The sequence below is a fragment of the Pogona vitticeps genome, chromosome 3, assembly GCF_051106095.1.
Source record: "Pogona vitticeps strain Pit_001003342236 chromosome 3, PviZW2.1, whole genome shotgun sequence".
Lineage (NCBI taxonomy): Eukaryota > Metazoa > Chordata > Lepidosauria > Squamata > Agamidae > Pogona > Pogona vitticeps.
This window is the reverse complement of record NC_135785.1, coordinates 192,217,577-192,242,696: the sequence shown is the minus strand read 5'-3', so window position 1 is coordinate 192,242,696 and position 25,120 is coordinate 192,217,577. Positions and strand designations below refer to the sequence as shown.

General features: G+C 40.1%; 1 protein-coding gene across 20 annotated transcripts in view; it reads left to right on the top strand.

The window, feature by feature from the left end:
- DMD (dystrophin) overlaps positions 1–25,120 on the top strand; it is a 1,295,019-nt gene that overhangs the window by 1,127,941 nt on the left and 141,958 nt on the right. For all 20 annotated transcript variants that reach the window (XM_078390471.1, XM_078390476.1, XM_078390472.1 and 17 more), the window contains one exon: positions 10,711–10,771. In XM_078390471.1, the coding sequence (XP_078246597.1) occupies positions 10,711–10,771 (61 nt within the window). The remainder of the gene's footprint in view (positions 1–10,710; positions 10,772–25,120) is intronic.

Here is a 25,120-nt window from a genome sequence, read left to right as displayed (position 1 = left end):
ACAAAGAATCTAAGAGAAAGTATTTGTAAGGGCAAAGGCCCGAGGAGAAGCATGAAAGCAGGGTTACGCCGCCTTTTATATGTACTTTGGAACAAATGCCACTTTGAAATTGCCAATGCCAGAAAGGAAGCAAGAAAAGGAAATTTGCCTTAGAGTTCAGCTTTGGCAGAACAAAGAAAGAGCAGCCAGAGGGAAAATTGCCCATACTTCATGCAGCTATGGAGTTTATACTGAGCATTGCTTTACATGGTTGATGTCGGACTAGCATATTAATCAGCACTTCTCAATCCTCAAGTTTTATTTATAGTTGAAAGGCGGTAGCAAATATTATATCTTTATTGCCTGAAGCCATGTTATTCAACAAGCCATGAAGTGATACAAGGAAATACAATGTCTATATCTAGTCCCACTTTAACAGTCACATTGAATGGAAAATGAAATTTTGTTGTTGTTTAGTCGTTAAGTCGTGTCCAACTCTTCATGAGCCCATGGACCAGAGCACGCCAGCCCCCCCCGTCTTCCACTGCCCCCTGGAGTTGCTTTTACTTTATGTTGGTAGCTTCGATGACACTATCCAACCATCTCGTCCTCCGTCGTTCCCTTCTCCTCTTGCCTTCACACTTTCCCAACATCAGGGTCTTTTCCAGGGAGTCTTCTCTTCTCATGAGATGGCCAAAGTATTGGAGCCTCAGCTTCAGGATCTGTCCTTCCAGTGAGCACTCAGGGTTGATTTCCTTCAAAATGGATAGGTTTTTTCTCTGCAGTCCAAGGGACTCTCAAGAGTCTCCTCCAGCACCACAATTCAAAAGCATCAATTCTTCGGTGGTCAGCCTTCTTTATGGTCCAGCTCTTACTTCCATAAATCGCTACTGGAAAAACCATTGCTTTGACTATGCGGACCTTTGTCGGCAAGGTGAGGTCTCTGCTTTTTAAGATGCTATCTAGGTTTGTCATTGCTTTCCACCCAAGAAGCAGGCCTCTTATAATTTCGTGGCTGCTGTCACCATCTGCAGTGATCACAAAGCCCAAGAAGGTAAAATCTGTCACTGCCTCCATATCTTCCCCTTCTATTTGCCAGAAGGTGATGGGACCAGTGGCCATGATCTTAGTTTTTTGATGTTAAGCATCAGACCATTTTTTGCATTCTCCTCTTTCACCCTCATTAAGTGGTTTTTTAATTCATCCTCACTCTGCCATCAGAGTGGTATCCTCTGCTTTTCTGAGGTTGTTGATATTTCTTCCAGCAGTCTTAATTCCAGTTTGGGATTCCTCCAGTCCAGCCTTTCACATGATGTATTCTGCATATAAGTTGAGTAAGCAGGGAGACAATATACAGCCTTGTCGTACTCCTTTCCCAATTTTGAACCAATCAATTGTTCCATATCCAGTTCTAACTGTTGCTTCCTGTCCCACATATAGATTTCTCAAGAGATAGATAAGGTGGTCAGGTGCTCCCATTTCTTTAAGAACTTGTCATAGTTTGCTGTGGTCCACACAGTCAAAGGCTTTTGCATAGTCAATGAAGCAGAAGTAGATGCTTTTCTGGAACTCTCTGGCTTTCTCCATAATTCAGTGCATGTTAGCAATTTGGTCTCTAGTTCCTCTGTCCCTATGCAGTCCAGCTCGTACTTCTTAGAGTTCTTGGTCCGCATCCTGCTGAATCTTGCCTTGGAGGATTTTGAGCATAACCTTGCTAGTGTGTGAAATGAGTGCAATTGTACGGTAGTTAGAGCATTCTTTGGCACTGCCCTTCTTTGGGATTGGGATGTAGACTGATGGTTTCCAATCCTCTGGCCACTTCTGAGTTTTCCAATATGCTGGCATATTGAGTGTAGCACCTTAACAGCATCATCTTTTAAGATTTTAAATAGTTCAACTGGAATGCCATCACCTCCACTGGCCCTGTTGTTAGCCATGCTTTCTCCAGGATGTCTGGCTCATGGTCAGCAACCACACAATGTCCGGGACATTGAGATCTTTCTGGTATAATTCCTCTGTGTATTCTTGCCACCTCTTCTTGATGTCTTCTGCTTCTGTGAGGTCCCTACCATTTTTGCCCTTTATCATGTCCATCTTTGCACAAAAGGTTCCTTTGATATCTCCAATTTTCTTGAACAGATCTCTGGTTTTTCCCTTGCTATTATTTATATCTTTGCACTCTTCATTTAAGAAGGCCCTCTTGTCTCTCCTTGCTATTCTTTGGAAGTCTGCATTCAATTTTTTGTAACTTTCCCTATCTCCCTTGCATTTTGTTTCTGTTCTCTTCTCTGCTATTTGTAAGGCCTCGTTGGACAGCCACTTTGCCTGCTTACATTTCCTTTTCTTTCAGATGGCTTTTGATGCTGCTTCCTGTACAATGTTACAAGCCTCCATCCATAGTTCTTCCGGCAATCTGTCCACCAAATCGAGTTCCTTAAATCTATTCTTCACTTCCACTGTGTATTCATAAGGGATTTGGTTTAGATTATACCTGACTAGTCCAGTCGTTTTTCCTACTTTCTTCAGTTTAAACTTGAGTTTTGCTATAAGAAGCTGATGATCAGAGCCACAATTAGCTCTAGGTCTTCTTTTTTTTTTACTTTATAGAGCTTCTCCATCTTTTGCTGTAGAGAAGATAATCAATCTGATTTCGATACTGCCCATCTAGTGATGGCCATGTGTAGAGTCGCCTCTTGTGTTGTTGGAAAAGAGTATTTGTGAAGACCAGCTTGTTCTCTTGACAAAAATATTAGCCTTTGCCCTGCTTCATTTTGAAATCCAAGTCCAAACTTACCTGTTGTCCCTTTTATCTCTTAACTCCCTACTTTAGCATTCCAGTCCCCTAGAATGAGAAGAACATCTTTCTTTGGTGTCAGTTCTAGAAGGTGTTGTAAGTCTTCATAGAATTGGTCATTTTCAGCCTCTTCAGCATTGGTGGTTGGTGCATAAACTTGGATTACTGTGATGTCGAAAGGTCTGCCTTGGTTTCGTACTGAAATCATTCAGGTTCTGAAGCTCTTTCGGATTAATTTTAGCCCTGGAGAAGCTTTTGGGAATTTTGGGACAGGGTGGGGGAGAACCATTCATAGTCAAAGGTCAAAATTGGATGGCCACTAGCAATCTTGATCCTAGTGGCAACAATCAAGCAGTGACTTTTGACTATTATAGGCTCCCCCTTCCCTGTCCTAAAAATTTCCCCAGGGCAAAAAAGAGCCTTAGGGAGGCTTGGAATCTGAAAGGGGTAAGGGACAGGAAGCTTTTGATTAATTTAAATTAATTACTTCTAGCTCTCAGATCCAGTTTATGGCAGCTTAACTGCACCAACAGGATTTTGCCCAATGTCTGGTTTTGATAGTTAGAGAGTAGGAAAGAGCAACCTGGCAGCATGCACATATCCCTGTCTTGCAGCAGTTCTTTGATGTTACTGGAGATTATGTTGGTTCAGTTTTTTATGTCAAAGGAAATAGATTTGAAAGACATCGCTGTGTCAGGGTACCGTCTTAAGAAGACAAGATGGCTGAGATCTGACTGAGCCGAGATTAAGCCAATGGAAGCTGTGCTGAATCCAAACTTCTCCCATTTTAGGGATTCTGCAAATTACTTGGAAATTTACTCCTTGGATCCTGGCTTAGCTCTACTCCAGAACAGTGGCTGTGAGTCTGTGATGAGAGCTGTTTATATCTGGCATAACTCAGCTCCTCTCCCACTTCTCCCCCATTTCTTATATTTTCCTGGCCGATCACTGCCAGCACAGCAGTTGTACTGGTAAATTCAGTACTGCCAGCAGACCTGAGATCAACCAGCGCAAGGGCCGAAGCTCCTGCTTTTCCAAACCATGTGCAGCCAGCATATCCTTGAGTTTGGATTACTCTGCAAATAGCTGAAAAAAATATAACCTGTGTGCAGTCTTCCTGACACATTAAAACCTTCAGATGAAATAGCAGTCTCTATAACATGGTTATTTTGAAGAACTATGACATGCAAGGAAATCAACTTCAAATTGATTTTCCACTCTGTGGATAATTTTGCAGTATGCTGCTGACTGTAATGTTATCTAAGGCACATGTTGTCTGCACATTTAATGTGTATTACTGGTGGTGGGAAACATCATTCTAGTTATTTAGGCATTTTGGTTCTGTGGAGTGAACTGGAATAAAAAAGCACAGCTTCCAACTTTTATAGATGATCTGCTATCCACTGAAATAAAAGAAGACATAAATCATTTTTATTTTGTGTGCCTATTACTGTATTATCTTGGTAAACCTAGAAATACTATAAAGCAATAGTAATATGTTTGCAGTATTTCAAAAGCTATTGTTATCTGACTAAATTTTTGGCATCATAATTGGAATCTGTGTATTGGATCTTGACTTAGATGTGCTACAGAAGTTACTCCAGAGTTAAAAAGAAAAGAAAAGAAAAGAATTGCCTTCCATTTACAGTTGAAATGGACATTGTAAGCCACAAGCCATTTAATATATGCATTTAAGCAGATTTGGTTCTATTTATTATGGTAGGATAGACTTTTTTTTCATGTAGAATTTTAAGTGGGTTGGGGACTCCAACTTATATTACTTTAATGACCTCCTGACATTATACTAGAATGCAATACAGAAAGTGTTTTTCACCTTATTCCATTATAGTTGTAAGGCTTGTGCTACTAAGTTAATTTGAAGTACAGTTCTGTTTACGTACATGGTATCAGCCCCCTATGTGTGTGACCTTGTAGTTTCAACTACACAGATATTAAAATCTGAAGCTTGGTTCTTGAAGGTGCCTTCTAACCAATTTTATCATAATTTTATTCACAAGCATATAGGAAAAGTGTCATATACCTAAATGATGCCATTTAATGGATAAAAGGGGGCATTACACTGGACTTAATTCCTCAGTCAAAGGCAATAAAATGCCTTCTATATCTATGCAAGATGTTTTGCATATTTATAATAATGTAGTAATTTACAGACTGGGATGTACTGTATTTACCGGGAATTTACCATATTGTACATTCAAACAGACATACTCAAATATTTTATCTCTTACATTCAAATGGTAGATATATATGTCCTGTATCAGAACCTGAAAAGTGTAATAATTTTGTGTTATGTACATCTAGGTATGAGTCACAGAGCAGAGTGAATTAAAGTACAGAGCAGGGTGACGAGGAAGTCTCACCTTTATTTCTTAAATTACGGCAGCATCTTAAGATTCTTTCCTAGTACAGTACATGATTCTTGTGTTAATTGAAGCTGCCACTTCATCAGCTTTAATTTGCTACCTTGTACAGGTACACACATTTGCCTAGATTATATATGAGCACTTCTTAGTCTATGAGAAGTCAGTGCACAATGATAACACCCGGATGCAGGCATTGCAAGGTCCAGGGTTCATGTGCAGGTCCGACATCTGCCAAGTCCATCTCATTAATCCCAAGAGGGGTGTTAGGTTTATGCATACATATCTTTGTATTCATAGCTATTAAGTTAGCCCTCCAGTACAGGGTCTCTATATCTAAATCAAGTTTTCTTTTCATCATTAAGGGGGGGAGGATATCTAGAGATGGCAATCCAATAGCAGAACAGTGGGATCCACTGGGAAGGGAGAACAATGCCCACTCCCAGTGCAGCCCCCTGTAAAGCTCAAAACTGTTTCTAACAGGGTGGGAGATATCCTGGAGCAATTTTTGGAGCAGCACAAAAGGCTGAAGAAACCAGGGAAATGTTGGGTTTATATTAATATACATAACAATTAAAATATATTGGCCAGAATTCTATTGGTTCTTTTTGCTAGCTTAAGTGCAATGGCATACAACATGGTGGAGAAATGCCCCTGGTTAATGAGTGGCTGACCTTGTGACTGACATACAATGCAAGGTACAAGCAGTAACTTGTTAACTGGCAGAAATTGGCCACTGTAATTTACATTGTTGCATTTATACCAGTGTAACTAACAAATACCAGTGGATTAACCTTCGCTATGGGGAAACATTGCAAAAGAGAACGGAAAAGCCCATTGGTTCCAAATGGGCACAAAACTCACCGTTCTGTGATGTTTCCCCATATTCTGGCGGCCATTTTGGGTGGTCCGGTGGCCATTTCGGGTGTTCCGGTGGCCATTTTGGGTGTTCTGGCGGCCATTTTGGGTGTTCCGACGGCCATTTTGGAACCGCTAAACAGCTGTTCCCCATCGCAATGCGATAAAACATCAGTATGCGATCGCATTAGCGATCGCAAAATCCGCATCGCTATGCGGATTCATCGTTAAACGGTGCTCTCGTTATGCGAGGCACCACTGTAAGATTCTGGTCTCTGTATTATAATGGATTAATTTACTGCCAGTCTCTAGATTAATTTTTTTAAGGCTTGAATATTTGCACATGATAATGATCATGAAACAATTTCCACATTAATTTTCTTTTTATATACTGTATGTTCAAAAGAGTAATATGCTGCTATGTTAAATGAAGCTACCCACAGGGTATTAGAAATAAATACCCTTTTTCTTACCAATGTTTCACATAGTTTCTGGTTTTCTTCATAATCTTGCGAACTGTGCAGTGCCACAACACAAAAGCACATTTGAATCTTCTGCATATAGGAAACTGTTTCTGTATTGAGGTAAAAATAATGTACAGGTGGAGCTCTCCTGGTCATATGAAAAGTCAGTTTTGACTGACTACTAAAATGGGCTTTACTAAGAATTAAAGATACATGTCTATTATCTGTGCTAGTTTTGTAATGCATGGTAAACCTCTACTGGCATCAAGCGATAAGAAACAGTTGTTCTCAGCATCTGAGTTTTTTCCAGAAATGAGATGATGGTTCTCAGAGCAGTATTGTAATAGGTACCACATATTTTGTCGACTCAAATTTATGGAAGACTGGCATTATCCAGCAGTGCAAAAACTGCATGACAGGCAGCCTCAGCACAACCTATTGAAGGAACACTAAATCCAATTATGTGGAACGTCAGAGAATTGTTTGTTATTTCCAAAACATTTAGTTCCAGTGAAGATGAGTGTTGAATTCATTTTTTTAATAAAAAGCAATAATAATTTGGTATGCGAGATTCTTGGATAGTAAACTTCATCTTGAAATGCTGGTTGCCTAGTTTGCTTAGGTTAATTCAGAAAACAAGATAGAGAATGCAACTTTATGAAATGCCATGATCACCTATCTTAGATGAGTTACACAACATCTAAACAAAGGTCACGGTCACACTTAGTCTATTCCATAAAGTATACCTATTAAATTAGCAGGATGTAAATTAGTAATTACTAACTTGTATTGATCCAAATGGATCTGCTCTATGGATCCACCCAGAATGTCAGCTTTTCAGAAAAATGGCAAAAATGTAACTCAGAATTTAAAAAAAAATCAAGCATTCCAATGTTCTCTTGCTTGAAATGGAAAACAAAGCTGTAGTAAATGGTGTATGAAAAAGGTAAGCATTCTTTTCCAGTGTTTTCCCCCCAGTGTTCCTTTTAATTAAAGTCACATTCACACTTGTTTGCCAGAATGATTGGTTGTGATATCACAACAGCACAATGTAACAGATTGTATCCTATTCTAAATATTGATTTGTGAGAGAGGTAAGTACAGTGGGGTCTTGACTTAAGAACGGCTCGAGTTAAGAACATTTTGACTTAAGAACCACTTCTCATAGGAAAATATTGACTTGACTTACATACGTACTTAGATTTGAGTTAAGAACTGAAAAAAACCCACATGGGAGGTAGGGAAAGTGCAAAATGTGAACTTTCAGTTAACTCTTGGCCAGTGAAAAGGGTGCCTGTCTGCTTCCTCACTCCTCCCAGCGTTTAGAGAGTGGATTGGGAGACAGTCTTCGGACTGCCTGGTACTGCCTGGACTGTATTTTCCCTGCCTTCCCTGAACCTTTCTTGACCTAAGAAAAAAAAGAAACAAAATATCCCCTTCTAGTGGTCAAAGGCGGAATAGCAGCTTCCCATTAGTTTCTATGGACGGAAAAGAGCAGATACGGATCAAATGGTTTTCAATGCATTCCTATGGGAAATGCAGATTTGACCTGAGAACTTTTTTGAACGGATTAAGTTCTCAAGTCAAGACCCCACTGTAGGACTACCTCAGAAATTAGGAGCATTGAAAAGAAACAGGAGTTGCCAAAGAGGAAAACATGTAAATTTTATGTTGTATTATCTATGTTACAATAAACAGTCATATTGGAGCAGCTTAAACATGTTAAGATATTCATTAGGAATGCTTACAAAGGTTTTGGAGAAGATTTGTTCTACAGGGTAGAAACAGGTTTGGGTGTGGGGAAGGAAGACGAAACAGTTTTATTTCAGTCTAAGCTTTTGTGAATCAAACTCCATTTCCTCAGATACTCAAGTTCAGATATATGACTGGTATTATATATATCACCATGACCAGATGAAGACAGTGATAATAGACAGAGTGGCAATAGTTTGTTAAGACAGGAATTGGACTATCAAGCAATTAGCAGGTCCTGGCCAAATCGATTGCTTTCTATGTGGAACAGACACAACAACCCTTGTGCGAAAGAATGAATGACACCAAATCTGACATCAAGATGGCAACATAGAGAAACCAACTTATGAATATTTCAACCTACAAGAACACTTTGCTATGGCTCTCAAAGTGGCTGTTGTAGGTGGGGGGACGGAGAGACATTAAAGGGAGACAAATGAAATTGGCTACATAAAGTTCCAGTGCATCTCTAAGGGCCTCAATAGAGATCTAGGCTTCTTAGAGTACGTGTGTTAATAACCTAGCTTTCTGTCATATTTTATGGATATATAACAGTTGCTTCCCTTCACAGACTCTCACACTAGAACATTTCCTAGCATTTCTGTGACAGCCAAGTCCACCTGGCCTACAGCTGTTGACTTGGCCAGCACCTGCTCACTGAAGGAATTAATTGCTTCATAGCTCCATTCCTGTGTTAATGAATCATTGTCACTTTGTTATTTGTATCTTCATTTTGTCATAGCAGTGTGTAGAACTACACTGGTCATATATTTGCACTCTGAGAAAGTAGACTTTCCTCCATGAATACAAGAGTAAGAATAGGCGATATTTTTATAGACCACTAATGAAAAAAATCACACAGTATGCGAGCTTTCATGGGTAAATCCCACTTCTTCAAAAGTCCAAACGTTTGTGGCAAGATGGGATTTCCTAGGCACGTCTGTCTTAGCTGTGATACAAAGTTGTTTTAAAGTTACCACTGAGGCAGTTTTGGGCTGGACTTCACATTCCAGTTCTTCAATCAAAGGGGAACAGCCCATGCGTGTGCACACACACCTCCTTTCCATTTGGCTTTTTTAAAAAAACAGACATGTTTCTGCTTGGCCAACCCACAGCTGCCTCTGTGGCAACTTTAAAACAACTTGCTGCCTCATATAAGAGAGAGATGCCTAGTGAAATTCATCTTGGCAAGAACTTTATATTTAGAAATAATCTCCTGTCAAATCCCATCTTGCCACAAACGTTTGGACTTTTGATATTTGGTTGTTGTAGATTTTTGGGGCTGTTTGGCCATGTTCTGGAGGTTTTTCTTCCTAGGAACATGGCCAAACAGCCCAAAAAACCCTACAACAACCATTGGATCCTAGCTGTGAAAGCCTTTGACAATACATTTTGATACTTGCTTTGAAGAAGTGGGATTTGCTTATGAAAGCTCGCATCGTGTATAATTTTTTATTTTTTATTAGTGGCCTATAAAGGTATTGCCTATTTTTGCATTTGTATTTTGTAATGGCCACAGAGCTCACCCCTTTATTTCATCCATGAAAGTTCACGCTAAAGTGAATTTGCTAGTCTTTGAAGAGCTACAGTATTTCTTTTTCTTTTCTTTGCCAATGTCTTCAGACAACTAATACAGCTCTTTGGAAATTACAGAAACAGGGTGTTGCACCAAGTTGTTGTTAAACTTGGCATAATGCAAACTGCTGAAAATATCCAAGTCTATAAAGTGAAATTTTGTGAATGTTTGTTCAACTCATAATGCCACGCATTGCCATTGCATTTTGTCCATCGTGTTTTTTTAAAAACAAAGAAAATGGTAATAAACTTTTCATAGTACGCATTTTTAAAATACATTCTCTAGGAAGGGCTTCTGTAATATCTATGCCTATTTATACCTATTACAAAATATTATCACAAGCATATGCTGATTGTATGATTGTAGCAAAACTTTTTTCTCTCTCTCTGTCAAAATGTATACAAATGTACTCCAAAACAGAAAGCAAAAACAAATGGTGGTTAAGTGAAATAATGACAGAATGGTGAACTGGTAAGTCTTTGCATATTTGGAAGTAAACCAGGAAATAATTTTGTTTAACAAAAATTAATCAACTGAAAGGAAAATAGGAAAGGCAACAGAAAGTGGTGGCTACAGAAACCCTAAAAATGTGCACCACAAGATAGGCACTATACATCTTTGGTTTCTTATCTTTTCTTTACGTTTAGTAGTTGAAGAGGTTTTTGCATTTATCTTTGCAGCTGAATGAGTTCAATTTCACTCAGATTAGAGAAGAAATTTCTGAACAGCAGGTTAATCCTTCCAGTCTTCATGGGCAACTGAGCAAACAGACCCATATCAGTGTGGCCAAGTGTAAAATTGTAATTCCAAAGATTAATGTTGTCTTTCCTGTTTGCTTTGAACTTGACCTCCATGTCTCTTTTATTTGATTTTATGTTTCGTTTTTGTTTTGTTTTTTGTTAACAGCTTCTGTCCAGGGTCCCTGGGAGAGGGCAATATCGCCAAACAAAGTGCCCTACTACATCAAGTAAGTATCAAAACATTATGATAACTACTCAGGCTGTCAGCTAATTGTCTTAGGTTGCTGAAACAACTATGACAATTCCATTTTTTTGTTAATAGTAAGTATTTTGGATGTGGTCTCTATTTCTATCAGGAGCGTAAGAGAAAACATTATATATGTGAGCAAGAATTATAGGGATTCTGTGGTGTTAATAGGGTAGTTTGCATGATACATTAATGTTAACATTAATGACATTAAAATATAATGTTCTGTGTCCAGGTGTCTTATTATATGAGCACAGGGCCCATTGTGCTAATGCTTGTTTATTTTCAGAGTTAATACAACAGTAGTATATGATAATGGTTTTGCTGAGCAAGCAGTGACGCAAGCGGTTATACAATCTATTGCACAACCACTTTAGCAAAAGTATAGTCCAGTGCAATTGTGCTAAGTGAACATTACACATACAATGGTGCCTCACAAGATGATTGCCTCACCAGACGAAAAACTCGCTAGATGAATGGGTCTGGCGAGGTTTTTGGTCCCTCACAAGATGATTTTTCCTATGGTGGTTTTCTGCAAGACGAATGTTGCCATTCAGAGGCTAGCCAAGCACCATTTTTGAAGATCCCACCCCTTCCCCCTGCCTTCAGCAAACCTCTGAATGGAAAAAAGGAAAAAAACAAAGCCTTTTTACGTTCAGAGCCTTACCGAAGGCTGGGGGAAAGGGCGCAATCTTCAAAAATCGTACTGGACTAGCCTCTGCAAGCACCTATCGCCGTGTGGAGAGACCCCGCGAGTCCTCAGATGGTTCAGGGAAAGCCTCCGAAGGGCTCCGAAGCTGGCGCACATGGTTGTGGAGCACTGGTGGAGGTCCCCCGCAACCGCACGCACCAGCTTCAGAGCCCTTTGGATGCTTTCCCTGCACCATCCAATGAGTCACGGGGGTCCCTCCATGTGGTGACAGGCACTTGCAGAGGCTTGCCCAGTGCAGTTTTTGAAGATCACACCCTTTTCCCCCTGCCTTCAGTAAGGCTCCGAACGTAAAAAGGCTTTCTTTTTTTTTCTTTTTCCTTTTTAAGTTCCAAGGCTTGCCAAAGGCAGGAGGAAAGGGTGGGAATTTCAAAAATGGTGCTTGGCAAGCCTCTGCAAGCACCCATTGCCACATGGAGGGACCCCCGTGAGTCCTCGGATGGCACAAGGGAAGCCCTGGGGGACCCCTAAAGCTGGCGATCACAGGGAGGGGACCCCCCGCCAGCCCTCCAATAGTGCTTCCCCAGCTCCCTACCTGGTAAGTGACTTTTAAACAAAATTTCCCCCATAGGAACACATTAGTTAAATTTCAATGCATTCCTATGGGAAAACGCATTTCACAAGATGAATTTTTTGCAAGATGGCATTGACCGTGGAACGAATTAAATACGTCTTGCAAGGCACCACTGTATTTATAAGAATGCTTCCACAATTGACTCCAACTACAATCCAGAGAGATGGGAAAACGTTTCTTGAGTTATATCCCTCAAAAGCCATGACAAACTGGTGGTGTTTTTACTGCTTGATAACTGTAGCAGTTGTGTCTATCAAGCTGCTTCTTCTACCAAAATTAAAGAACTACCATAAAGGTAATCATTAAATAAACCTCAAATAGTGTGATTCAGAGTGATATACATCATGTAGTATTGCTGGCTGGATACCAACTCATGCATAGAAAGTGCATCAAAGACTGAACTTTGCTCATAATAATAAATTTTAAATTTCCCATGAGATACATTTAAGTTTTCTTTACATTCAGCCATGACTTTTACATGAGCTTCTTATTTCTGGAGAAAGATAGCAAATTTCATTCATCTATTTTATTGAACTTCCGATTCCATGAAAACATGTCTTCCCTTTAGTAAAGAAGCCCTCATCAGTATGATTTGATAGACCTTAGCCATACTAGTCATCGTATCTTTTAAAAGATTTCATTTCATAGTAAAATATGCATGTATTAACATGTTAGATGTGGACAAATAAGTATTACTGTATTTCCAGATTTTGCAGAAAGAGTTGCAAATTTATATTTACTATGTAGACTTAGTTACTATGGCTAAAATCTTACTTGGATTTTACACTGGTATAATGTAAGTAGTATATCTTTTGGAGGTAAATTGTTTCAAGTTAAGAAATCACAGTACATAGTAACTATTGCATCCTGAGATATGAATACAGTTACATGAATATAGAAAATGGTGTTTGTGCTGTACGTCATGCTGTAAGATTTCTAAAGGGAAGTATTTCTTTGCTATTAGTATTTAAATAACCAAAGGAATTACTGTAAGTTTCTAGTCTGTACAGAAAGCAAACATTACCTCTAACCCTCTTTGCATTTGGACATGAATTGCTGTTCTATACAAACATAAATTGTTTATGCTGAACACAGGAATATATTTTGATAGATGCATTTCTTGCATATTTGATTGTTCCTGTGCTTTCCTTTCTCATTTTCTTTTTGATGCTCAGAGTTGCTGTTTTTCATCTCATCAGTTCCTCATTTTCTATGACAGATCATTTTATGAGTTCATAAATCAGAGAACTGCTGCTTCAAAGCCTCAGCAATATCATCTTGAGAGTTTCACCGCTAGGCGACATCAAGCCCTTTGGTTTTGACAGTTACAATTACACATATATGTAGCTGATTAATTAGAACAGCCACCAGTTTTTGCATTATGGTTAGACAGGTACAGTTTGCAGAGAGTTGGGAGAGAGAGAAAAATAGAGGCACACCAAGAAAAAGGAAAACTCCACTTTAGGAAAACAACTATGGCATGACATTCTGGCCATCAGTACCAGCCAAGGGACTCACTGCAACTCTTGCATTTGCAGTCTGGTGAAACTAGCACAGATAGCAGGCAGAATGTTCACCTGGTACAACTCAGCTTCCCACTCATTCCCTTTGCAAGAAGTAAGATCCATAGGGTCCCTTCCAGCTCTGCAGTTTTAACTGCTGCTGCTGCTGCTGCTACTACTACTACTACTACTACAGGTCATTCAGTTTTCTGTCTTGCCAATCTCTAGCTCCATTAAACAGTCCTGCTGAGTGTATTCGCGAAGGCTTTCACGGCCGGGATCTAATGGTTGTGGTGGGTTTTTCAGGCTCTTTGGCTGTGTTCTGAAGATTGTTCTTCGTTTTGCCAGTCTCTGGGGCCGGCATCTTCAGAGTGCTGTCCTCTGAAGATGCTGGCCACAGAGACTGGCGAAATGTTAGGAAGAACAACCTTCAGAACACAGCCAAAGAGCCCAAAAAACCCACAACAACCAGTCCCGCCGAATGTCTTCCTGTACCCATGTTAGTGTTGTTCCTTTTCTACACCTTGGCTTCTCCTTCTACCAAAGAAACAAGCTAATAGTCAGTAGTAGTTCTTTCTTCCTGCAGTGATTCCTAGCTGCCAAACATATTTGGTCAGATATTCCATCCTTTCTGAAGCATTTTCTGTTTAGTATGGCATTTAGAGTCTAGCTTCACTCTATTAAATACCATTCTAAACAGATATGCCCCACAAAGCTATTTTCAGCTGCTTAGATTATTGTATCTCTATGCTGTCTCTGTGTTCTCTTAGGAAGTGTGAACCTTCCCAAGTGAGACGTAAAGAGAGATTTAGAGGTAGAGGCCTGTTTCCATTTGCTATTTCCCAGCTAGATATGCCTGGTTACCTGAATGATTCTCAGGTGCATTATTCAAAAATACCAGGCAGAGTCAATTCAAATTATGAAAACATTGACTGGTATTATATAACTGATACAAGTTTTAACACCAAACCTGTTAAATCTGTTAAATATTGGTGCAATATGTATTTGTTCCTAATATTGCTGTTTTTTATAGCTCTGATGGTGTTATGAGATCTGCAACTGTTCATAATGCTGTGTGAAATTTCTTGATATTGTTCCCAAGGCCCCAATGACTATGGGGACTAAGATGTGTTTCATCCACAAGCAAGATGTTTCGATTACCAGATCTCTGTACTTTGTAGTTTTTCCAATTCTTTATTTTCAGTTCAGGAATTGCAGTGTCAATGATCCAGATTCCAGACATCTCTTCGTTCTATTATGACTATGACTTGTGTGTTATGTTCAGTGTCTCTACCTAGCATTCCCATGTTTTTTGGAGGCAGGCAAGTTACCGTATTTTTCACTCGATAAGACACACCTGACCATAAGACGCACCTAATTTTTAGAGGAGGAAAACAGGAAAAAATATTCTGAACCAAATAATGTAATAAAATATTTAATAAACTGTAAAAATTAGGAATGATTACCACTGTCATTAACAATGGAGAGACTTAAAGGTTTGAGTACTCTAGTTTTCTGGAAGCTATCTGGCTCATCGCCCGTGCGGAAAGGAAACTTGCCTGGACACCCTCTCAGTTGTCTTCTGCTCTGCTCTGCTTTCCTGGCAGGCAGCAGCTGCTGCTTGGCCCCCACACAGCCTGAGGGCTTCAACAGCAGACCCACTTCAGGAAGGGGTGGGCTGAGATGGGGAAGACCCCACATCACTGGGGCAAAGGAGGCAGAGAGGCTCCCCTAATGCTCCAGCTGCCGCCGCTGCCACCTCTCCTCCACCACCACCACCTCCAAGGAGCCAAATGCCAGCATCTGCTGCAAGAAACCTCATCGGCTGTTCCTCGCTGCAGGTGACACCAGCACTGGCCGAGGCTCAGGAGGCTCCCCAGGGTGGCATCCCCTGCTGCCACCATGGCCTGCTCACTTTCCCCCGAGACAGCCCACAGCAGCAAGTGTGGTACCAGGAGCGAGACCCGCGCATGACTCCCGGCTCCTGCGCCCCACACACGGCACCCCCCAGGCTGCCCAGGGAAGCGGGCTGCCTCCTCCTGCTCCTGTTCCTCCTCCTCCTTCCGCGGCTGCAGCCACCATCTTTAAACACTAAGAGGAGTCTTTAGGGGGCCGAGCCACCACAATAACAAGCCCTGAGCGCGAGGCAGCATGGGAGTTGGAGTCTCTCTGTGGTCGCCTTTGCATTGAGAGGAGTAAAATGGTAGGCGGAAAAGAGACTGCAATTCCCATGGGGCCATACGGCCCGGAAATGACTCACTGCCAACTCTGTGCACTGTGGGAAGATGAGTCCTCTTTGGGGCAAGGCTCCCATGATCCAAAGCAGCAGCCCCCAACTTTTTTAGGACCGTGGACTGGCTGAACCTCTGAGGAAGGCAGGATCCCCCCTGCACTTGCGTGGGAGCTCACGCGTGCATGTGAGAAGGGGTGGGGGAGTGCTCACATCAGCAGCTGTGTTTTACAGTATTCACTCCATAAGATGCACACACTTCCCCCACTTTTTTGGGGGGGGGAGTGCATCTTATGGAGCGAAAAATACAGTATATTTTTGCATAATAATTAGTGCACTGATTTTGCCACTCTTATCATATCTAGTTTTGCAATCTGTGCAATCTTTGGACACTGACAGATGAGGTGTGACACAGTTTCATCTTTTACTTGGCAGAGTCAACATATGCTCTTAATAATAATAATAATAATAATAATTTATTGTCATTGTAAGTATATACACATACAACGAAATTCCTTGCCTCTTATGATGATTATTATTTAAAAATACCAGACACAGTCAATCAAAATTATAAAAAATTGACTGGTATTATGTAACAGATACAAGTTTTAACCAAAACCCTAAGTATCTGTTAAATATTGGGGGATTATCATCATCATCACCACCACCACCACCACCACCATCATTGCTATAGCATGAATTCATTCTTTATTCACCTTTTATAAAGAAGCAAATTTGTCTATGTACTGGTTGCCTGTTTCTGGTATGTAGCATGAGAAGCTGCCTTATATGGGCTTTGACCAAGGCCAACATTGCCATCTATGCAGCTTTCCATGGTTTCAGACAGGATTATTTCCTAATGCTGACATTCTTGGTGAACTCCCATTCAAATACACTCCCATTCAGATACTAATTCAGCTCAACCCTGCAAAGTTTCTGAAATCTGACAAGATCAGGTGTGCTCAGGGTAGTACGAAGGTACCAAGTGCTAGGAATATGCATGGTGAAAACTTTCATTTTTGTATCATTTTGAGTTCTTTGAGGCAGCCTCTTTCATTTTCATATATTTCATGCACTGGTCCTTTTGTTTAACATGAAAAGAACTAACCCTTTCAGTTTCTATTATTTCATTTTCCCCCTTTTGTGTTCTTGCCGAATTAAAAGAACAAAAAGCAGAAGCCACTCCACTTCTAACGCCTTCTCTCTTGGCTCCTAAATATTTTTTTAATGTGCACAACCCAAATGGTTATACCAGCTCCCCAAATTGGCAAAGAAATTTTTTGATCTCTGGATTCCCCCAGACCCCCACCATCCGCAAAATGCCACACTTCCTTGCTTTAGTGTTTAGCCTCCTGAAGACATCAAAGGTGCTCTTTGTTGGTGGATGAAGCTCTCAGAAGTCTTTCTAATATTGGCACTCTGGCTCCAGCTACAGTTGTTGACACTCTTCTCACCCAGGGAAGCGCAAGAAGACCTGAATGAGGCAGGACCCCCTGGACTGTTTTCCTGCACACTTCAGTCCAATCCGCTTCCCTCTCTTTTTCTTTTGTGCCACAAAACTAGCCCAAGTCCTTTTCTCCCACAAAAGATAGACATAGAGACAAGCATTACCCAAGGCCTGCATACCTATTATAAAGCCATTGCTGCATGGACTGCCAAGTCTCATGGCACCAAGACAGCCAGGGAGTCTGTCTGCTTGCCAGCCTGCCTGGAACTTTTGCTAGAATGGCTGCCGTGATCACTATAACAAATACTGAAAGGAGCTAAGCCTGGCCCAGCATCCTTGCCACCACCTCCTTTCCTGTTCGATCACAAGTTGTTAAGGTCAAGATGTGCAAATTTCAACTTGTGGACCACTCTGTTTCTCAAGAGAAATGCTGCTGCCAGTCACTTTGGGGGGGAGATCTTCCCACTGGGTTTCATTCAATCCAAACCCTTTACATCTTCAAAATTCCCACTGCCCTGTGGACATTCTGATTGGCTGCTGACAGCAGCCCTCACAACACTATTGCCTGAAGAATTTCCCAGATGATTAGAGAGACAAGTTTAATGGAAGAGGGATACACTGAGGGAGGGAGGGAGGAAGGGAGGAAGTTAGTTAGTTAGCTAGTTAGCTAGTTAGCTAGTTAGCTAGTTAGTTAGTTTTGTATACTTTCATTCAATGTAATAAATCCTTTGTATTAAATGGCTTTCTTTCAGGAATTGACAAGAACCCAAAAGCAAATTTAAGAGCCTCTGTCCTGTTTTCTACCTTAAGCGATGTCCCATCCCTACCAACTACACCCGCTTTCACATCATATTACTGTTAAACTTTGTTTCCTCACATCTTTATACTGTATTAAGTTATGACGCTTTAAAAATCCATTAAAAACACATTTGAATACATAGTTTGCATGGTTCTCTGAAATATAAATTTTTAAAATACACATTTCAAAATATAGTTTGGGCTGAGAACTGAAATGGAATATTTATCAAGTGCAACAGCTGGCAAATAACTGCATTTCATCTTATACATTATTCCAATAGATGCAGAAAAGGTCATGCTGTACTGGAATTCTTTAAGCATTGCTATTTTAAATATACATTACAAGTTATTTGTCATTAGAGGAGGGAATTCCTTAAATGATAAGGAATCAGAGTGGGAGCTTTTTAAATCTTCCAAATTTGCTGGTAGATAGCTTTGTTTTATGATTGGTCATCCATAGGTAAACACAGGCTTGCTTTGCAGTTACAATTATCGGAAACAAACATCTCCCAGAATCATTCCTCTGGAAAAAGAGATATGATTTCATCTTCTAGTGGAATGCTGTCTGTATAGTATTTTGACTTGGAGATACTAGTTCAGTAATTGTTGGTAACATCATATGCAGTGGTGATGTTCTTCCGTGCTTTGTCTGACCTGTTTGCTCTCTGTTGCTTCCCTTATCTTTTCTTCCTCTAGAGTAGGATGCATGCAATTGAGACTGAGTGTATACCACACATTTATATTTCATTCTCCATGAATGACAAAATACTGCAGTTATGTACTGTATTCCCATCAAACATAGCACATTTTCCCATTTCCTGCTTTGCTGGGTTACCAACCCTTCACCCTCAGATATATTGTAAGATTCAGGGATGGAAACTAGGCCCAATTCTGAGCATTTTGTTGTTACATAGCTCTGTAGGGAAAGAGTTCCATGAGATGCGTAGGAAAGAGAAGGGAAAAAAAGCCATAATTTCACCCATTGCCTTCCTGAGGGGCCTAAACAGCACTATAATACTACTATTCCAAACTAACTGGAATTCCAAACAAGAGCACTTTTAAGTGGGTGAGGATGGAGTGCAGCATTTTATTGCAGGACTCACTTTCACTGCCAGCAAAGCACAAATAGTTAACATGTCTTCTACTCAAAGCTATTTTGTATCTTGGCCTGTATTCAGCCATGTGAATATCGCAATACAATTTTTTTTACCAGCTGTTGCATATTTCAGGGATTGCTGTGGCATTTTTATCAAGCCAGCCTAATACTGATAAGTCAAATCAACCCTGCAGCTAAAATATTCTTTGCTAGTTAAAGTAACAAATTTCAGAACATCTTAGCCATAACAAGGGCAAGATGAGTAAGCCTGCAAAGTTGTGGAGCACAGGAAAAAAACAAACCAAAATTTGCATCTACTGTCTAAAACAAACCAGGCCATTAGGGAAAACGTATATTTCATAGGCATTACCCTGGGTAAGTTTAGAGGCGAGTGGTTATCGCTTATATTGTCACTTTATGCACATGGAAATCAATAGGGCTGCAAAATATTTAAATTCACATCCAGTCCAAACTTGTGCATTTCAAATTTTGTGCACCGTTGTGTTTGTTTCTGGTTCCACACTGCCTGATCACCACTGTTCCCATTCTTCCCAGATGGGAAGAACAATGGGAAGTACAATTTTATATTCTTGCCTCAGGACCAAAATCAGCTAATTATAGCTCTGTCATTTTATAAAATTTACCTTTGTCTGCTCAGCTTCCAATTAATGCTTGCCTGTTAGGTAGTGAATTGCATTACTTACCAGTGAGATAAATTAAGCAATACATATATCTGTTTCACTATACATAAAAAAGATCTATATTTTCATTCCGTTATATTTTTCTTCCTCTGCAGCTAACCTACCTAGTGTTTATGGTAACTTAGAGAGTTCATATAAAATTCTCAAGTGCTGCCTAGATCAAATCTTATCTCTACTGCATAATTTACAAATAATCCCATTTTCCTGAGGCTGATACACTGCAGAGGTTTGCATCAATTTGGAGGCCTGAGGAAAGAATCATGTAAACAGAGCGGACTTCTGCCGCATTCTGTTTTGACATAAATAAATTGCAAGGCTCAACCATAAAACGGTTTAAATTAGAGTAGACAAAAGTGTCCTTGCACCATTGCAGAGTACATTTCCCTTCTCACTAAGTAGTTATAGAGAGTTCTCACACCAGGATTTAGATGCAAGGGCTACCAGATCACTGTGTCATGCTTCCAGATAGAGGTTATGCATATTAAACAGGGCCTGTATGATTGCCCTATGCACACATTCATGTAACTATTTAATCAGCAGAAAGATTGGTGAACTTTCTTTGTTACCCTCTTATGCTTTCTATGCAATAGGCAGGACCACCCCAATGCTGAAATTAGTTCATCAATTTGTTTGTTCTGATGCAGTGCACACAGACAGACAGACCAATTTAGACTTAATAAAAACCTAATTATAGTGTATTGAGGGGTATTTTGTGCAGGGACTGCACAGTACTGGAGAGGACTATATTAGCTTTTCGCTTCTCAGCACTGAAACCTTCACAGTGCACCCTATGCTGCAGTTCATCTTAATTGGAGAAAGAAAGGAGCAGTTTTGGAGGGGGTTGATTCTTTGCATCCCAATAGGATCTCCTTGATACCTTCTGAAATTAAGCTTTTAAAAAGTCTCCATTGGCATCTCAGTCATTGAGATGTGAGGAAGCAGAGGAATTTATTATGTCCAGTTGGATTGGATTAGAAAAGATAAGTGATTGGAATGGATCAATGAACAGTAATGGGTGAAAATAGATTTTTTGCAGGATCTCTTTGTCTCTGTACTAGTTAGAAATTTTCAAGGTTAGAAGGAGAGGTAGGGTTTCTGTGAGAAACTGGCAAGCTGAATGGAAACGCCACCTAGGAGCCAGATGTTCTTCAGTGGTCCATAAGCACCTTCATTTATAGAATCATGGCTTAGGTATGTAAAACAAGAAACAGAAGCTTTCCTTGTGCTGGGAAATAGTTGCTGGGAGGAGGAGATATCCAGTCCCTTGATGTGCTGAGGAGGTAATCATTTATCCACTAAGAGACTGTAGGATGGTGGAGGCAATGGCCAAGTAGTCTTATGGTGATTATAGAAGCAGAATGGCACAGTGTCAATCTAATATGTCACTGCTTCAATGAGGCCAAGTCACATTTTGTAGGTCTGACTAGGGATTGTGCTTGTGGTCATTTATTATTGATTTACTTAAAATATTTAAAAACTCTTCTTCATCTTTGCAGACACCAAGGCATGTAAAGTTCATGACCAAAGACCGATAGTACTTGCTGAGAGCTTCCTTTTTTAATGGAAAACTATGCAAAACTAAGCCTATATTATTAGGTCATGAAACCTTCCAGCATAAGCTAAAATGTGGGGAGCCACATTTAGGTGTCTGTCTGTCAGGTGAGACTCCCAGAATGGAGAATTCTGAAATTTGTAGAAAAATTTCAAGAAAAAGAAAACCACCTTTTATTAGGCAAACACTTCCAGGAATCAGGACCAAAACTGGTCCTGAGCAAAATAAGGTTGAAAGTGATTTCTTGCAAAATCTATACTTCAATACTTGGAAATTATTTGGTGACCTTGCAGATATCACTGTGTTTTTTACAATATGAAATGTGTTGCCCAGTTTACATTTCTTTCCCCAACAAATTGCTACACTAATAGTCTAGATAGCTTATTTAACCACTCACTCTCCATAAAATATGACGTGTGATACACAACAGTGACACATCTCCATTGCCAGAAAACTGTCCCCTTCAAAAAAATCATCTTCTGGGGTAAAAAGTGGGAATGTGCAATGATTGTGGCCCACAGTTATGAATAAGGGATCTGTAATTATGTCCCCTAAATAAGCATTGATCCACCCTAAATGACACTTCCTCACAACCAAAGGAATGTCTCCTACAGCGTGTCATAGTTAAGCCTGGTTCATAGATTTAATTTTGCACAAAGCATTGTCAACAACAGCAGTTTCACAAAAGATTCCACTATTTCACATGTAAAATATTTACTTTGTTGGACCTATATGGTCTTATTTGTTTCCAAGTTAGAGGTCATAATAATTATCTCCTCCTCAAATAGATGTTCATGGCCTTTCGAATTCATGTTCCGTTTACAGCAGTTGAGTTTACAAATATAGTGCACATAAGCCATTTTTTTCATATACACATTTCGGCAGCTCTCAGTTCTGTCTGCATTTTCAGACTGAATGGATCAAGTATGGTAAAGTCAGTCACAGGGGACTATTAAAGACACCGTCTGATGGTTAATGAGCAAACATACAGACCCAGGATTCCTGGCTAAGCTTTCTAAAAGTGGATCAAAGTCAATTTTGTTATTGGTGAAAGATCCTTTGCTTCCATTAAACAGAAGACGTTAGAAAGTGATATGCTGATCAAGAAATCTCATAACTACAACAAACTGGAAAATTTCATCACTATACCATGCCCTCCACGAAAGAAAGGGAAGCCCATATATATATAAAATTTGGGTGCATTATTATGAAGGTAAAAGCAAGTGATGTTCAGATAGCAGATATCCTCTCTCGTCCCTTGGGTCTAATGTCCAGTGTCATGGGTCTTGTCAATACTGGAAGGATTACCATATATACTCGAGTATAAGCCTAGTTTTTCAGCACAATTTGTTTTGCTGAAAAAGCACCTCCGTTAGCTTATATTCAAGTCAGTGTCAAAATTACATGTTCTCCTCTGCAGTGCGGGAGTTCTCAGGACTCCCCCGCTCATCTACTGGCACCTGGAGCCTCTGTGGGTGGTTCGATGACCCAGGTTAAGTACACTGCATTTTTCAGTCTCTGCAGGCAGACACCGTGCTAGGAGGATAATAGCATTCTATGTCCGAATGAAGGAGCTGTAGATGAAAACTTTTTCCCACCAGTGTGTCAGTACATATTTCAAAGACCACTCTGAACAGTGGTCACAGTGAGGGCATCTTTGTTTACGAGCCCAGGGAAGCCCATTCACCTCCATTCTTCCCTGTCAGTTATGTCTCGTAAAGATCTTTACGGGAGTGTCCACTTCCAGGACACTCCCATCCTCCTCCTATTTTTATTTTTGAAATTTACCAGTAGCTGTTGCATTTTCCATCCTGGGCTTATACTTGAGTGAATAGGTTTTCCCAGTTTTTTTGTGGCACAATTGGGTCACTTGGCTTATATTCAGGTCAGCTTATACTCAAGTATATATAGTTGTCAAAAGGTTCTTGCGAAGTCTTAGGCAGTCCCGAAAGTGGCGCGGAAATTGAAACAGACGACTTGTTCAAACCATTAACAGATTTATTCGTTCTTAACAGAAGAGTATCAATAACAACTTCTGTGGGATAAACTTGTTCCCAATCATTTGATTGTCCTCCAAATTGCATAACACTATTATAACCAATGTCCTTTCTTAATAATGGGGAGCTGGGCCAAATCGTTCCTTGTCCGTAGACTTCCTCAATGGGGCGCTCCTCACTGTGCGGATGGTGCCACAACATGGGTGGCGAACCCAATCCCCCTCCGGAGGTGGTTTATTGAAGGAGGGATTTGGGCAAACCACCTTCTTCGAGGGACCTTGCCCCCTCAGGAAGACCACCACTGTCCATTCTGAAGTCTCTTTTATGGTTACTCCCTCTCTCTTCGGTACTGGGTCTGGCAACAAGCCTCCCACTTTCATATTAGGAAAGTCTTTTAGTAGTTCGCTTACATGATCATGTTTCTTCTCCTCTCTCTCCTGTTTACTTGTCGATATCCCAAAAATCCCGCACGCCTGTTCCCACTTTTATATCCTCTTCCCACATGTCAATTATTTGCTCCTCCTCCTTTCCCTTCCCCTCTTCTGTAAGACAAACCTCTATTTTAACCCTTTCTTCACCATCCCTCAGCTTTAACACATCCCGCTTCCTTTCCTTGACCATCACATCCTTGTTGTTTGGAGGAGACAGCACACTCTCGTCCACCTTCCCTTCATAATGCTAATTAAAAAGACAAGCTAGCTACTCTAGCTAACATGCTGAAGACAAATTCTACAGTAGAAGGCAATAAATCAGGTAGTTGATGGACATGTTCTAGTGCAGAAGACAAAAGGTGGAAGATCAGCTTTTGCATTTTTACCTTAAATTACTAACTGTACAAGCCTGCATATACATAAGAAGAGACCTTACTGGATTACTAGTTGAGATCCTTGGTAACGGCTGTTGAACTTTAGTATGGGTTCTTCATCTTTGCAACCTTCTGGGCCAGTTAGTCTGTGGAGTGCGATGGATTTGGAACTAGTTAAATTATATTCCAGGACTGTGCTCTTCCTCAGATGAAGATTTCAACTTATATTCCTTCACTGTAGTAAAACTACCGTACCTGTTGCATTTGTACTAGTCTCTGAATTTGTCCTTTCTCCATTTCTGTCTCACTCAAGAATAGTGCTAGTTTGTTCATTCTCATTCTGTGCATGTTCTTCCAAATATGCACAGATCTAGGGGGAAAATACTCTGCAAAGGTACTATGCATTCAAAAATCATTTGAAATGATTTTGCTTTGATTTCTTCTTGTGAAGGAAATATTCTGAAGCATTTCTCTGCTAAATCTTTTTTGTTCATATTCAAATTATACTAGTTCAATCATTTCGTCATCCTGGGGGAAATAACACCAGATGGCGCCTCAGGAATATGGTTATACCTCCTTGATAAGGATAAATATGTAACTTGCCATATTAATTAAGCTTTATAATGAAAACAGTAAAAATTAAACATGCATATGCATGTGCGCACACATATTACTCTCTTTACTAACCTGCTCATAGAAATATTACAGATTCTCAAGTGTATTTTCCAGCATTTGACTGAGTACTTACTAAAAAGATTTCATATAGTCGTTTCTATTTATTTTGCTAGCCTTTTCTTTCTTTACCATTTGGCTCTGTATATTCATTTTTTGCTCTTTTTGTCTCAGAGAGTTTTCTGGGTATCGGCGGGTAAAGGAAAGTTGACAACAAGTTTCCAGATGTTATCTGAAGTGAAAATG